This window comes from Copidosoma floridanum, unplaced genomic scaffold (assembly GCF_036245765.1).
Source record: "Copidosoma floridanum isolate Cflo_tuat_1 unplaced genomic scaffold, Cflo_Japanese_pri ptg000009l, whole genome shotgun sequence".
In the NCBI taxonomy this organism is placed as follows: domain Eukaryota; kingdom Metazoa; phylum Arthropoda; class Insecta; order Hymenoptera; family Encyrtidae; genus Copidosoma; species Copidosoma floridanum.
In genome coordinates this window covers 3,989,185-3,999,668 of record NW_028321886.1, presented here as the reverse complement: position 1 = coordinate 3,999,668, position 10,484 = coordinate 3,989,185, and the positions used below count along the sequence as shown (strand labels likewise).

At 35.2% G+C, this 10,484-nt stretch overlaps 2 protein-coding genes across 4 annotated transcripts; one reads left to right on the top strand and one right to left on the bottom strand.

Moving 5' to 3' along the window:
* Window positions 1–900: 900 nt before the first annotated feature.
* LOC106643180 (leucine-rich repeat flightless-interacting protein 2) lies at window positions 901–5,804 on the top strand. 3 transcript variants are annotated; one of them, XM_023389463.2, is made up of 8 exons: window positions 901–1,507; window positions 2,575–2,806; window positions 2,993–3,119; window positions 3,305–3,444; window positions 3,540–3,945; window positions 4,022–4,147; window positions 4,226–4,422; window positions 4,498–5,804. In XM_023389463.2, the coding sequence occupies exons 2-8, from the start codon at window positions 2,723–2,725 to the stop codon at window positions 4,606–4,608; spliced, it is 1,191 nt and encodes a 396-aa protein (XP_023245231.1). In that variant the 5' UTR covers window positions 901–1,507; window positions 2,575–2,722; the 3' UTR covers window positions 4,609–5,804. The 3 variants fall into 3 exon arrangements, with proteins under 3 accessions (XP_023245231.1, XP_023245230.1, XP_023245232.1); XM_023389462.2 differs by having other exon boundaries at window positions 902–1,507; window positions 4,220–4,422; XM_023389464.2 differs by lacking the exon at window positions 2,575–2,806 and having other exon boundaries at window positions 902–1,507; window positions 4,220–4,422.
* On the bottom strand, window positions 5,782–9,595 carry LOC106643239 (uncharacterized). The gene is made up of 3 exons (XM_014358285.2): window positions 9,304–9,595; window positions 7,268–8,823; window positions 5,782–7,102 (listed from the first exon to the last, which is right to left on the bottom strand). Exons 2-3 carry the CDS (start codon window positions 8,699–8,701, stop codon window positions 6,086–6,088), a joined length of 2,451 nt encoding a protein of 816 aa, XP_014213771.2. The 5' UTR covers window positions 8,702–8,823; window positions 9,304–9,595; the 3' UTR covers window positions 5,782–6,085.
* Window positions 9,596–10,484: the final 889 nt, after the last annotated feature.

The following is a 10,484-nucleotide window of genomic DNA, read 5'->3' as shown; positions in this document are numbered from 1 at the left end:
GTATAATTACGATCGAACTTCACTTACAGGTAAGTTCGTTTGATCTATAATAGACCACGGATGGTACGGCTACAGATAGAGATTTACATATACATTTGTTAGTTCGGACTGTTTTGATTCTGATTACAGAAATACAGTGGTATATACATATACACCTATAGTAACTTTTGGAGTAACCCGGATGGATAATATAATACCCTTCCTAGGATCATCGACTCAAAACCTAACTTTTCTATTTTTTAATTAATTTATAATTAGAATGTAATCATAACTTAATTATATATTGGATTCCGGTTGATAAAGTACCTATTGTTTATTTGTATTTTGCTTAACAAGAATTTTAAAAATTTTTTAACGTCATCATCTTTTTAACCATCTTCTGGTAAAGACGGTCGCAATATTTATTTTACTTTCTTACATTTGATTTAACGATAGTGTATAAAATGTTAAAATCAAAACAAAATTTACGAGAAAATTTTCCAACTTCCGTATACTTATCCTTTGATTCCGATTTAATTTGATCACTTTGATTATAGGGTCGAGGATATACATACCACCAATATTCTATATTCTACATACATATATAAGTAGTTAGGTCTTGAGGGCTTATTTTTTAATAGAAAAAGCGCTGAAAAAACATGTCACTTAAAAAGAAAAAAAGGTGTTATAACATTAAAGTAAGTACGCGATGCAACGTAAACGAAGACGATTATATTAACATTGTAGTTTTTCATGAAAAAGAAAAAGACATTGTCGTCTTGAAGAAAAGAGATAATGTATGTACCAAGTTTATATTAATTGTTATTACGCACTGTACCTATATAAACTTTTTCCATACCTATATATTATAGTGTATATATATGTAATCTCATATAGGTATAATATAAGTATATTTTGTAGCGACAGGACAGTCAGTCGAGCCGCCAGAGGTACTTATAGCCAGACAGCAGACATGCGACAGGCGACAGGTAGGTACGCCTTGTTCACGCTTGTGAGTTTGATCGTTCCCTGTGTTGTTGCGTGTGTTGTGTTTTATAAATAATTGTGCGTGCGCGACAGCTTGCGACAAATCGGAGTTTGGAGTCTAAGAGGTAAAAAAAAAGAAAAAAAAAAAAAACACTGAACGCGGTGTCTGGCGTCTGCCAAGCCAATTGGAATTCTTGAGAAAAAAAATTTGTGAGCATCCCATTAGTTACATGGGTGTATGAAGTACTTATTACTCTCGACTCTAGACCTTGGTTTCGGAATCAAATCGAACCATGGTCCATGTCGTCGTCGTCACCGGTTATAGCTGCTGTATGAGAACAGGGAAATGAAATAGGTGTGCAGCGGCGGCGAGGTGAAGGAGGAAGAAGATATAGAAGGTGGCGGTGAAGGAGCAGAAGAGGAGGAGGAAGAGAGGAAAAATTACCTACCTACGGGTCGCCCGCGCGCAACCCACTCAATTCAACTGCTGGAGCAAAAGGCGCTACACGAGTAGACGACGGCACCTTATAACCTTGTCCTCGTGAGTATGCGCTTATATTAAATTATTCCCTTGTGCGTGTACAACTTTACTCCTTCTTTAGTTCTATTCGTATACATACATTTTTTTATGCGTATAGACATGTACCTAAACTTACCTATATTATGTGTGTGTTTTTCTTCACCTCGCGTATATTTTACATTACCCCCGAAACCCTTTACCTATCTCCCCCCCCTCCCAAGTCATAAGTCTTTCACACGATTTCTCTGTAATACGCCTTATCATGCATTTTGGAGTCAACAAAATATGTATTTACTTAATTCGAAATTCGATCGAGTAGCTCGACTCTTAAAATATATATGCGTACATATATATGTATAGAGACACGCGTAGTCTGCTACAATGATCTCTCTAATTTTTTTTTTTTTTTTTTTTTTTTTTTCATGCAATAATCGCAAATATTACTGTATATATACAGGTGGAAACGATCAGATTAAAATTTTTCTCGCAAGCTCTGTTTTATTTGTCAATTTCTCATCGTGTTTTAATATTAATTACCCTTGATTTTCTCAACTTTTTTTTTTTTTCTAAACTTACCAATTGGACGACAGAAGCTTGACACGCTAACCCGTGCGTTGGTGTGTGATTCACTTTTTTTTTTTATTTGGTCGCTAATGGTCAGCAGCCTATACTCATCTGTCATGTACTTTTTACCTTTTTCCTAATTTTGCAGCTATCTCTCATATCTATTTCTCGCTCTCTCTTTTACCAAAAGTACCGTAATTTATTTAATTGAGTACTCAAATTTTTCTCTTTCTCTTCCACACGTTACCCAATTTCGTTATTTTCTCTGTACTTAATAAGTACTACTTATATACTTAATATCACCTGCTCTTTTAAAGTATTAAATTAAACTTGTTTTTGTGTGCTAATATGTATTCAAGGCTTTATTAGCATCATATATTTAAACTGCTTTGTTGTCATATTCCACTCACTACCCATTCTTCTTTCCATATTCATACACCTGCGTGCATCATTTATATTTGTTGATTTGGGTAATCTATTGGTTTAGCTTTCATCATTTTATGTTTGTGTTTGTCCTTCTCTAGCTTATCATTCTGCAATGGTGTGACAAAACTGAGGTGTATTCTTTTTCTTCATGAGAAAAACAAGCTTGTCTTGTAGTTGTTGATTAGAGTGGGGGTGGAGGAGGAGAAAAAAAATTAAGATTAGCAGTACGTATTAAATTGCCTCACAATGGAGACATCAGTAGCAGGAAGGCGACGCACTGCTACTAGGCATTCAGCTGAAGATCAAGCACTTGATCAGATTGCTAAAGAGGTACTGCTTTTAATCTCGTCATAATGTTCGTATTCTGATCTTAGTTGTATCAAGGGTTGTTTTTTTTTTGTTTCTTTTATTTTATTTAATATAATAAGCACTAGATTTTTTAATTTTTTTATGTGTTGTAGTATCTATACATTAAGTTTTATTGCTAAATTACTAGACTGTTTTGCATGATTGCAGGCAGAGGCAAGACTGGCTGCACGAAGGCAAGCTAGAGCAGAAGCTAGAGAAATACGAATGAGGGAATTGGAACGGCAGCAGAAAGAAGCTGAAGAGAATGCAGATAGAGTTTTTGATATGTGTACAGGTAATTAAAAACTTTTATCATTGATTTGAAAGTATAAATTATAATTTTAAAGCAAATATAAAATATATTTTTCATCAAGTGAAAGGTATGTATTTTTTTCATATGAAATAACAAGTATGATAATTAACAATTTTTAAAATGATTGTCTTACAAATGAAATAAAGAATATTACTTTTTTATTATAGCAGATGCAAACAGAGCAATGAGGGTTACACCAGACCCTTTACGTGCCTCTAGACTACTTGCAAATGCCAACAATTTTCAGTCAAGTAGAAGATCTTCTGAGGATTCTTTAGAAGATGCAGGTCTTGGCAGGGACCTAAGGGTATATATTTATATTATGATATTTTTTTAAGTTATACTGTAAGATTGTAAAATATGTTGTGTGTGGTTTTTTAAAACAATATTTTTATGTTTCAGTTGGAACTCAAGGAATGTGAAGAAAAATTTAGGAAAGCAATGATAGCAAATGCTCAATTAGATAATGAAAAGTCTTCCTATGCATACCAAGTAGACTTGTTAAAAGATAAACTAGAAGAATTAGAGGAAGTTATTGCCCAGCTACGTCGCGAACTCAGGGAAAAGAATCGCGAAGCAGATCAAGCAAAGCGTCTTAGTCAGAGACTGAAAGAGGATTTAGATATTTGTAGGGCGCAACTTTTAGAAAGGGACACGCTTATACAAGAAAATGGATTGGTCATAGTGGAAGATGAGGGTAGTGAAAATGAAGAAACGCCGAAGTTGAACGGACCTGTTTGCAAAAAAAGAGTGCTAGTCAGTACAGAAGCTGCAGAGTTATTACAGAACGCTGGTGAAGGTTCTTTAGGTCTGTAAGCTTTGTTGGTATTGCTGTAAAAAAGGTTTTTATGAAATCAAAAATTATGTCATGCACTTCTATACAGATGTTCGGCTGAGAAAGTTTGCATCAGAAAAAAAAGAACTACAGGATGAAATTGGGCATCTTAGGCTAGAACTGGAAGAGGCAAGGAATCGTATGAGGCCAGAGCGATCTTTGGGTTCTATGCTTGGTAATAAATTGCTTGTTGTAATCCGTTGTTCTGTAGTATACACATTGGTATAATTCTATCATGATTTTTCAGATTCAGAAGACGCTCAGAGAGAAGCTAATAAGTTGTTGGCGGATTACAAGTTCAAATTACAAAAGACAGAGCAAGATATGTCGACTCTTCAAGCGACTGTTGCTAGATTGGAAAGTCAAGTAATACGTTACAAATCTGCAGCCGAGGCTTCTGAAAAGGCTGAAGATGAATTGAAAGTTGAAAAAAGAAAATTACAAAGAGAGGTGAGACACTAATGAATTGTCTGAAAATAAGCTATCTTACTGTTTCTGCAAAAAATATTTTGAAATATTTTATAGGTTCGGGAATCGCAGGGTCGTGTTGAAGAATTAGAAACAGCGAATTCACATCTGCAACGACGTTTGGACAAACTGAAAAATGCAAAATCAGCACTTTTTAAAGAACTTTGATAGTTTTGTATACTCGTTCGCCGAGTATAAACTACAATTAATAAATGGCGTGTAAATACGAAAGAAAAAAAAAACAAATGTTAAAAAAGCGCGTCATCGTGTTCTCGTGTCCACGCGCAAAAGTAAGGCGAATTACTACTTTATCAAAGGCTAACCGCTAACTCAATTTTACCAGTCTGAATTCTCGTTTTTCTTCGTTCCCTATTTCTAATGGTTCAGCTAGTGGCATTTTACAAATCTCTTTATATAATTATATTTATTCACGAAATACCCCTGACTGCGTGTTTTTAGAATTTATACACAAAAAAAAAAATCAAGACTTTATACCGTTTTTGTCGTTTGCATTTTTAAGATTTTCACGTCAATCATCGTTGAAAGTGACTGAGATATTAGTTATGAAGAATGTTTGATAAAAGGTGGAAATAGTTAAGATTATTTAAAAAGAGAAGTGTATAGTACCTATATGATAGTTATCAAATACGAGTTCAAAGTATTTACACCAGATAAATTCATTCACCTGGTAAATTTTGCATACTGTGGTCTAATTTTTCAAGCATACCAGTATGTATTTTAGTTGATATTTGGCTAAAGCAGCCCCTCGATTAGTCAAAACGTACGTTTTTTTGTATCACGCTGCAATACGCTTAGCGAGTTGGCTTATAAACTACGGCCTATAGAGCGACCTACAATAACTAAAAATAATGCGGGCGAGACTATTTCATAGAATTTTCTTCTATTTAATAATTTATCAGAAAGACAAAGTAAAAAAATAATTGGATTACGGTTTTTTTGCTATGGGCGACAATTTTTTTTCTGTTTTCTTAATGAACTGCTTCTTGGTAAAATTAATCAGTATCATGAAATGCGAATGCGAATGTTTGCGTTGTATTTGATTTTAGGCATGTTTCTATTATCGTGAAATTTGTATAATTTTAATCTCTTGCTCTTATCTTTTGCTAATGGACTTAGAGTCGACCACTGATACAAAGCGTTTGTTTTTAAGTCTTAATTGTTGAAAAAAAAAAAAAAAAAAAAAAAAAAAATGAAAAAAAAAAGGAAATAATAAAAAAGAACCTATATGTATATCTTGTTTATGAGACAACGGAATGAACTCTCATAAAAAATTTTCAGCCATATGCATTTAAAAAGTTGCATTGGTTGGAGCTGATGAAATCGTGTTATAAAAAAATTCTTTATTAAACAATTCATATTTACTAAAAAATTTTAGTCTCCTTTCCTTACAATGACAAAATTCTCCATGCACTCAAGTAAAATACTCATACACTTCAATATTTTTCCAATAATACACTTTTATAGTTATAGTTAATTATATTTTAGAAACGAATTAAAAAATGGAGCTTTGAAAACAACGTTATATTACTAACATTTAATACGTTAAATAACATAAAAGTATCTTACTTAATGAGCAAGTTAGTAAAATAATTTTTTTTTTAAATTTGAGAAAAACCTCTCATTGTCAATCGATCGATGAACTTGCTTTTGGTTTAGCCCAATGTGGACTTTGAGCTTCTGTCAATGGTTTATTTGATTTAATAATGCTTGGTGGCTTGAAAACGGGCATCGGTCTAGCTTTGACTTCCATTTTTTTTCTCAATTCAATGTTCTCAGCTTTTTCTCTTTCTAATTTTTCTCGTTCCTCTTCTTTTTTAAGTTCAGCTTCTTCGGCTTCTTTTTTTTTCATCTGCTCCTCGAAATCTTTTCGCTGTTTAGCTCGTTTGTCTGTGTTGAGTTCTGTTAAAACAGAAACGGATTTTTGAGAAAGCTTACATTTGGGCTCCAAAATCTTTGGAACTGGGCCATTATTTTTATTTTCTTGATTTTCAGTGGCAGTTGATGATGGACTCACTTTCTTAGGCGCTACGAATGGAATCGTCTTCTTGATAAGATTTTTCATCGAATTTGCGTAGGTTTTTTTCGTTACCGGTATGTTATTTGTCAGTACAGTCGTAAAATTCTCTTTCTTCGGCACGTTATCTACTTTTGATTTATAAATTTCATTCTGAGGCTTGGTTACCAAGTTTTCATTCGATTTTTTATGCAAACTATCTTTAGATCTTCCTCTTACCAATACAGGCTTAAATTCTGGAACTTTCTGAGCCTTAAAAGTTCGGAGTTTTTTTTCTTCCTCCATCATCTGTTTTATTCTTTCCTCTTTTTTCTTTTGCATCTCCCTATTTCTATCATCAAAGCTCAACGTACGGGCGATGGTTATTTTTTTGGCTTTATTTGCTGATGCAGCTTTTGGAGCCGATAGATTTCTGCATGGGGTTTTGACTGCCGTTGGTACAGGACGGGCGTGAAATTCGGATTTGTTTTTCTGTTGCTCCGACTCTTTGAGCTTTTGCAACTTCTCTTTCTTTTTTGCTTGCAATTCCCGATTGCGCGCTTCAAAGCTAAATGGCATTATTTTTGTGGTCTTTTTTTTCATGTTGACTGGGTCTAATGGAATACCAAAGTATAACACTTCCTCTTCCTACAAACAGTTTTAAAAAAATTATTGATAACGTAAATAAATACACATAAAAAAAACTATATATACATACATACATATAGTAGTTGTTTTGTAATATTTAAGTATTTTTACAGAAAAATACAAGCGCTATAACATAAGAAAGATAAAAGTTACGAAATTATTTACCTTAATTACAACGCTTTTTTCCTTAGTAGAGACGATAGTTGGAACCGTTTTTGCCGGTACTCTACGAGCTCTCTTGAATTCTTGAGTCTGATTTAGTTTAAAATCTGGAGGCTGATCTTTCCTAGTCTGAGTCAAATGGAAAGGCTCTGGATAAGTGACTAACTTCTTTTCCACTTTTTTCAGAGGAGCTGGCTTTTTTAAGATATCCTTACGAACTGGATTGGCTTTAATCTGATTCTGACGAATTTTCTCTAACTCTAATTTCTCTCGTTCTTCTCTGCTCATTGCTGTCACAGGTCTGGTCCTCGCTTTGCACATCAAAGCCGGTGATGTTGCTCTTGTCAATTTTAGCGATTGCTTTTTTAATAATTCGGCTTTTGTGCTTTTTACATTTACAGAGTGGAATCGTTGCGGCGTTGTTCGCTGAAACTTGGTAACGGCTTCAGCCATGCTCACGTACTTACTTGTGGCTAAATTTTTGCTCATGCTCAGCCGCCGTTGATTCGTGAGACTTACATGACGTTTAACTTGTCTGTGCCATGCATTACCAGTTAATGTTGCAATTTTTTTCTTTGAATCATTACTTTTAGAGGCAGGGAACGGATCAAAGGACGTGACAATTTTGCTTTTTGGAAGGTGCTTGCTTTGATTATCCTGGACTGCATCATCTACTTTGATTTCTCGTTCTGGTTCCGGTTCCACTTTTTCATCAGAAGTATCTGGCTCCAAGCTAGTTTCGGAAACTTCAAGTTTTATTTGAGATGTCTGCTCATTTGTTGAGCTATCTTGATCTTGCTCCAATGTTTTTCTCTCTTTTTCGTCAATGGGCTCACATTCATCATCCAGTCGAATATTTACCTCAACATGATTACAGCCCTCAGTATGTACATTTTCCTCATTTTTGTCAATACCGTCATGTTCATGCTCGTCCTCCAACTTGTCCTGCTCAAATGAAACATAGTGAGACTCATCCAAGTCATGCTTGGGCGTGTTCATCGATGCACACATGGATCTTGTCACTCTTTGTGGTGTTTTAAACGTAGTAGGTGAATCCATGAGGCACGACTTGTTCATAGACTTATCACCTTTACACTTTTGCATGGACAGTTGCAAGTTTTTCATAGCCTCGGTCAATGCATCCTCACGTGTTACCTCTTTGACTCTACTCTTCCTGCAGCTGGAAGTTCTACCCTTATTACTTTTTACTTGCTTTGGAGTCTTTTCAAATATTGTATCGTTGACACAAGATTCATTCAGCGCATGCTTGCTCAAGTTAGATTTTACAGAATGATTTGGGGATTGATCGAAATCTGCCAAGTCAGATTTACATCTGTACTCGTGTGCTTCATGCTGGCGCAAAAAAAAGTCATCCTGAGTCACCTGTGGACTTGGAGCAATAAAATCTGCCCATTGTGGTGCATCAAGGTTATCCATGGTGCTTTTAATTATTTAGGAAAAATTCAATAGATCTAACAGGAATTTTATATAAATATTGGCTAGGCTATTGCGGTTATTTCCTTCCAGTTTAGCTTTGGTCGCTAAATAATCAGCATAATCTGAAATGAAAATACGAAATTTTTTTTTTTTTTTTTTTTTTTTTTTTTATGTACTTACAGGATGTAAAATTAATAGTTTGCATATACTAAAGGTAATAATTTTATAATTAGTAGAAAAAATTTTCAGCACTCTATAATAGGTACACTTTGTATGCACAGACAAGTATTATTTCAACAAATCTCAGAAACTGTCACATAAATTAGCAATAAAAAGAAAATGAGAAAATCGATGGTTTTGTTAGATAGGTAAGCAGTCACCATTTACCCGATAGGCTCAAGTGATTAATAAAATCATTTTTTAATTGCACAACTATCAAAATTAGCAAATCAACACAATGGGGTACCATAACTGCACGTATGCGTGCGTATAATTTCACAAACCGCGAAAAGATATACTACTATAGAGGCAAGTTAAAAGAATTCATTGATACTTATTCATAATTTAGTACCTACATCTCGAATAAGATGCTGCAAACTTACCGGTCACTGAGCATACAAGTGGTTACCCTGCATGCGAGCCCAGAATGGATTGCAGTACTAAATTACGGCAACACAACGAAGCAATCTAAATTCAACAGCACTCGAATTCTTTGTTTTTAAATATACATACTTATTTTAACACGTTGATTAAACTACCGCACCAAAAAATAATAGGACACTCTTGCAGGTGAAGCTAAAGCGAAGCACGTTTATCATGCTTTTGAAGAGGCGATTTGAAGAGAAGTAACCGTCAACGGCCCTCTCTCTTTCACCCGTCCTTCATGTTCATGTACTACTGCTGCACTGCACTCGGCTGTGATGGTGTTTTTGAAATTCAAACGGCTAAGCTGAATGCCGATTGGTTAGATTGATAAGGCTGACCAACTTGACGTCGTTAAAGCAACTATGGTGAAAAACCTTTGTATAGAGTGTGTGTCTGTGTATGAGCGTGACTAAAGTGTCCACGAAAGTCACAGATTGGCTCCGCCATTTTTGCGAATTCGGGACTTAATTGGGAAATTAAGGATATCCAGCCAAGTAGCGATGTGTGTGTTTTTGTATGCGTGCGAACTGCGGATAGATTCTAAAATCGTCTTGAAAAAAACCCTAGATTTTAGTGCTATATATATTCGACCTAGGGTTTTCCGCTAGATAGAAATCACACAGAGATCGTACTGCCGGTACTGAACTAGAAAAGCGCGCCCTGCCGTACCGATGGATAGCTAATTCGTTGCGCAGGTATTTACAATGTATATATATATAACTATATGTTTTTGGAGTAATTCCAAAATTGCAACGTTAGATGGCGTTGGATTGAGAGAAACCTGGGGTACCGACGGTCAACGTTTGGGAAGGATACCTTTGATGGGTAAGTCAGTTAACCGTCGGTACAGCAGGACCAGTACCTCTAGATCAGTACCGATCAGTACTGTTCCGGCCTGTAGTGATTTCCACCTGGCGGAAAACCCTAGATGGACTATATATAGCACTAAAATCTAGGGTTTTTTCTGAAGACGATTTCCCCTAGATGAATAGATTCCGAAAATCACAACGCTAGATGGCACTGACAATGAGAAATGAGAGGCAGCCGTGTGTGGATTATTTGTCTCTCTTGCACACATGTGGAGGAAAGGGTTGTTGGTTATTGGTTAAACAGAGACAGTTGCACAGCCTTTAATTAA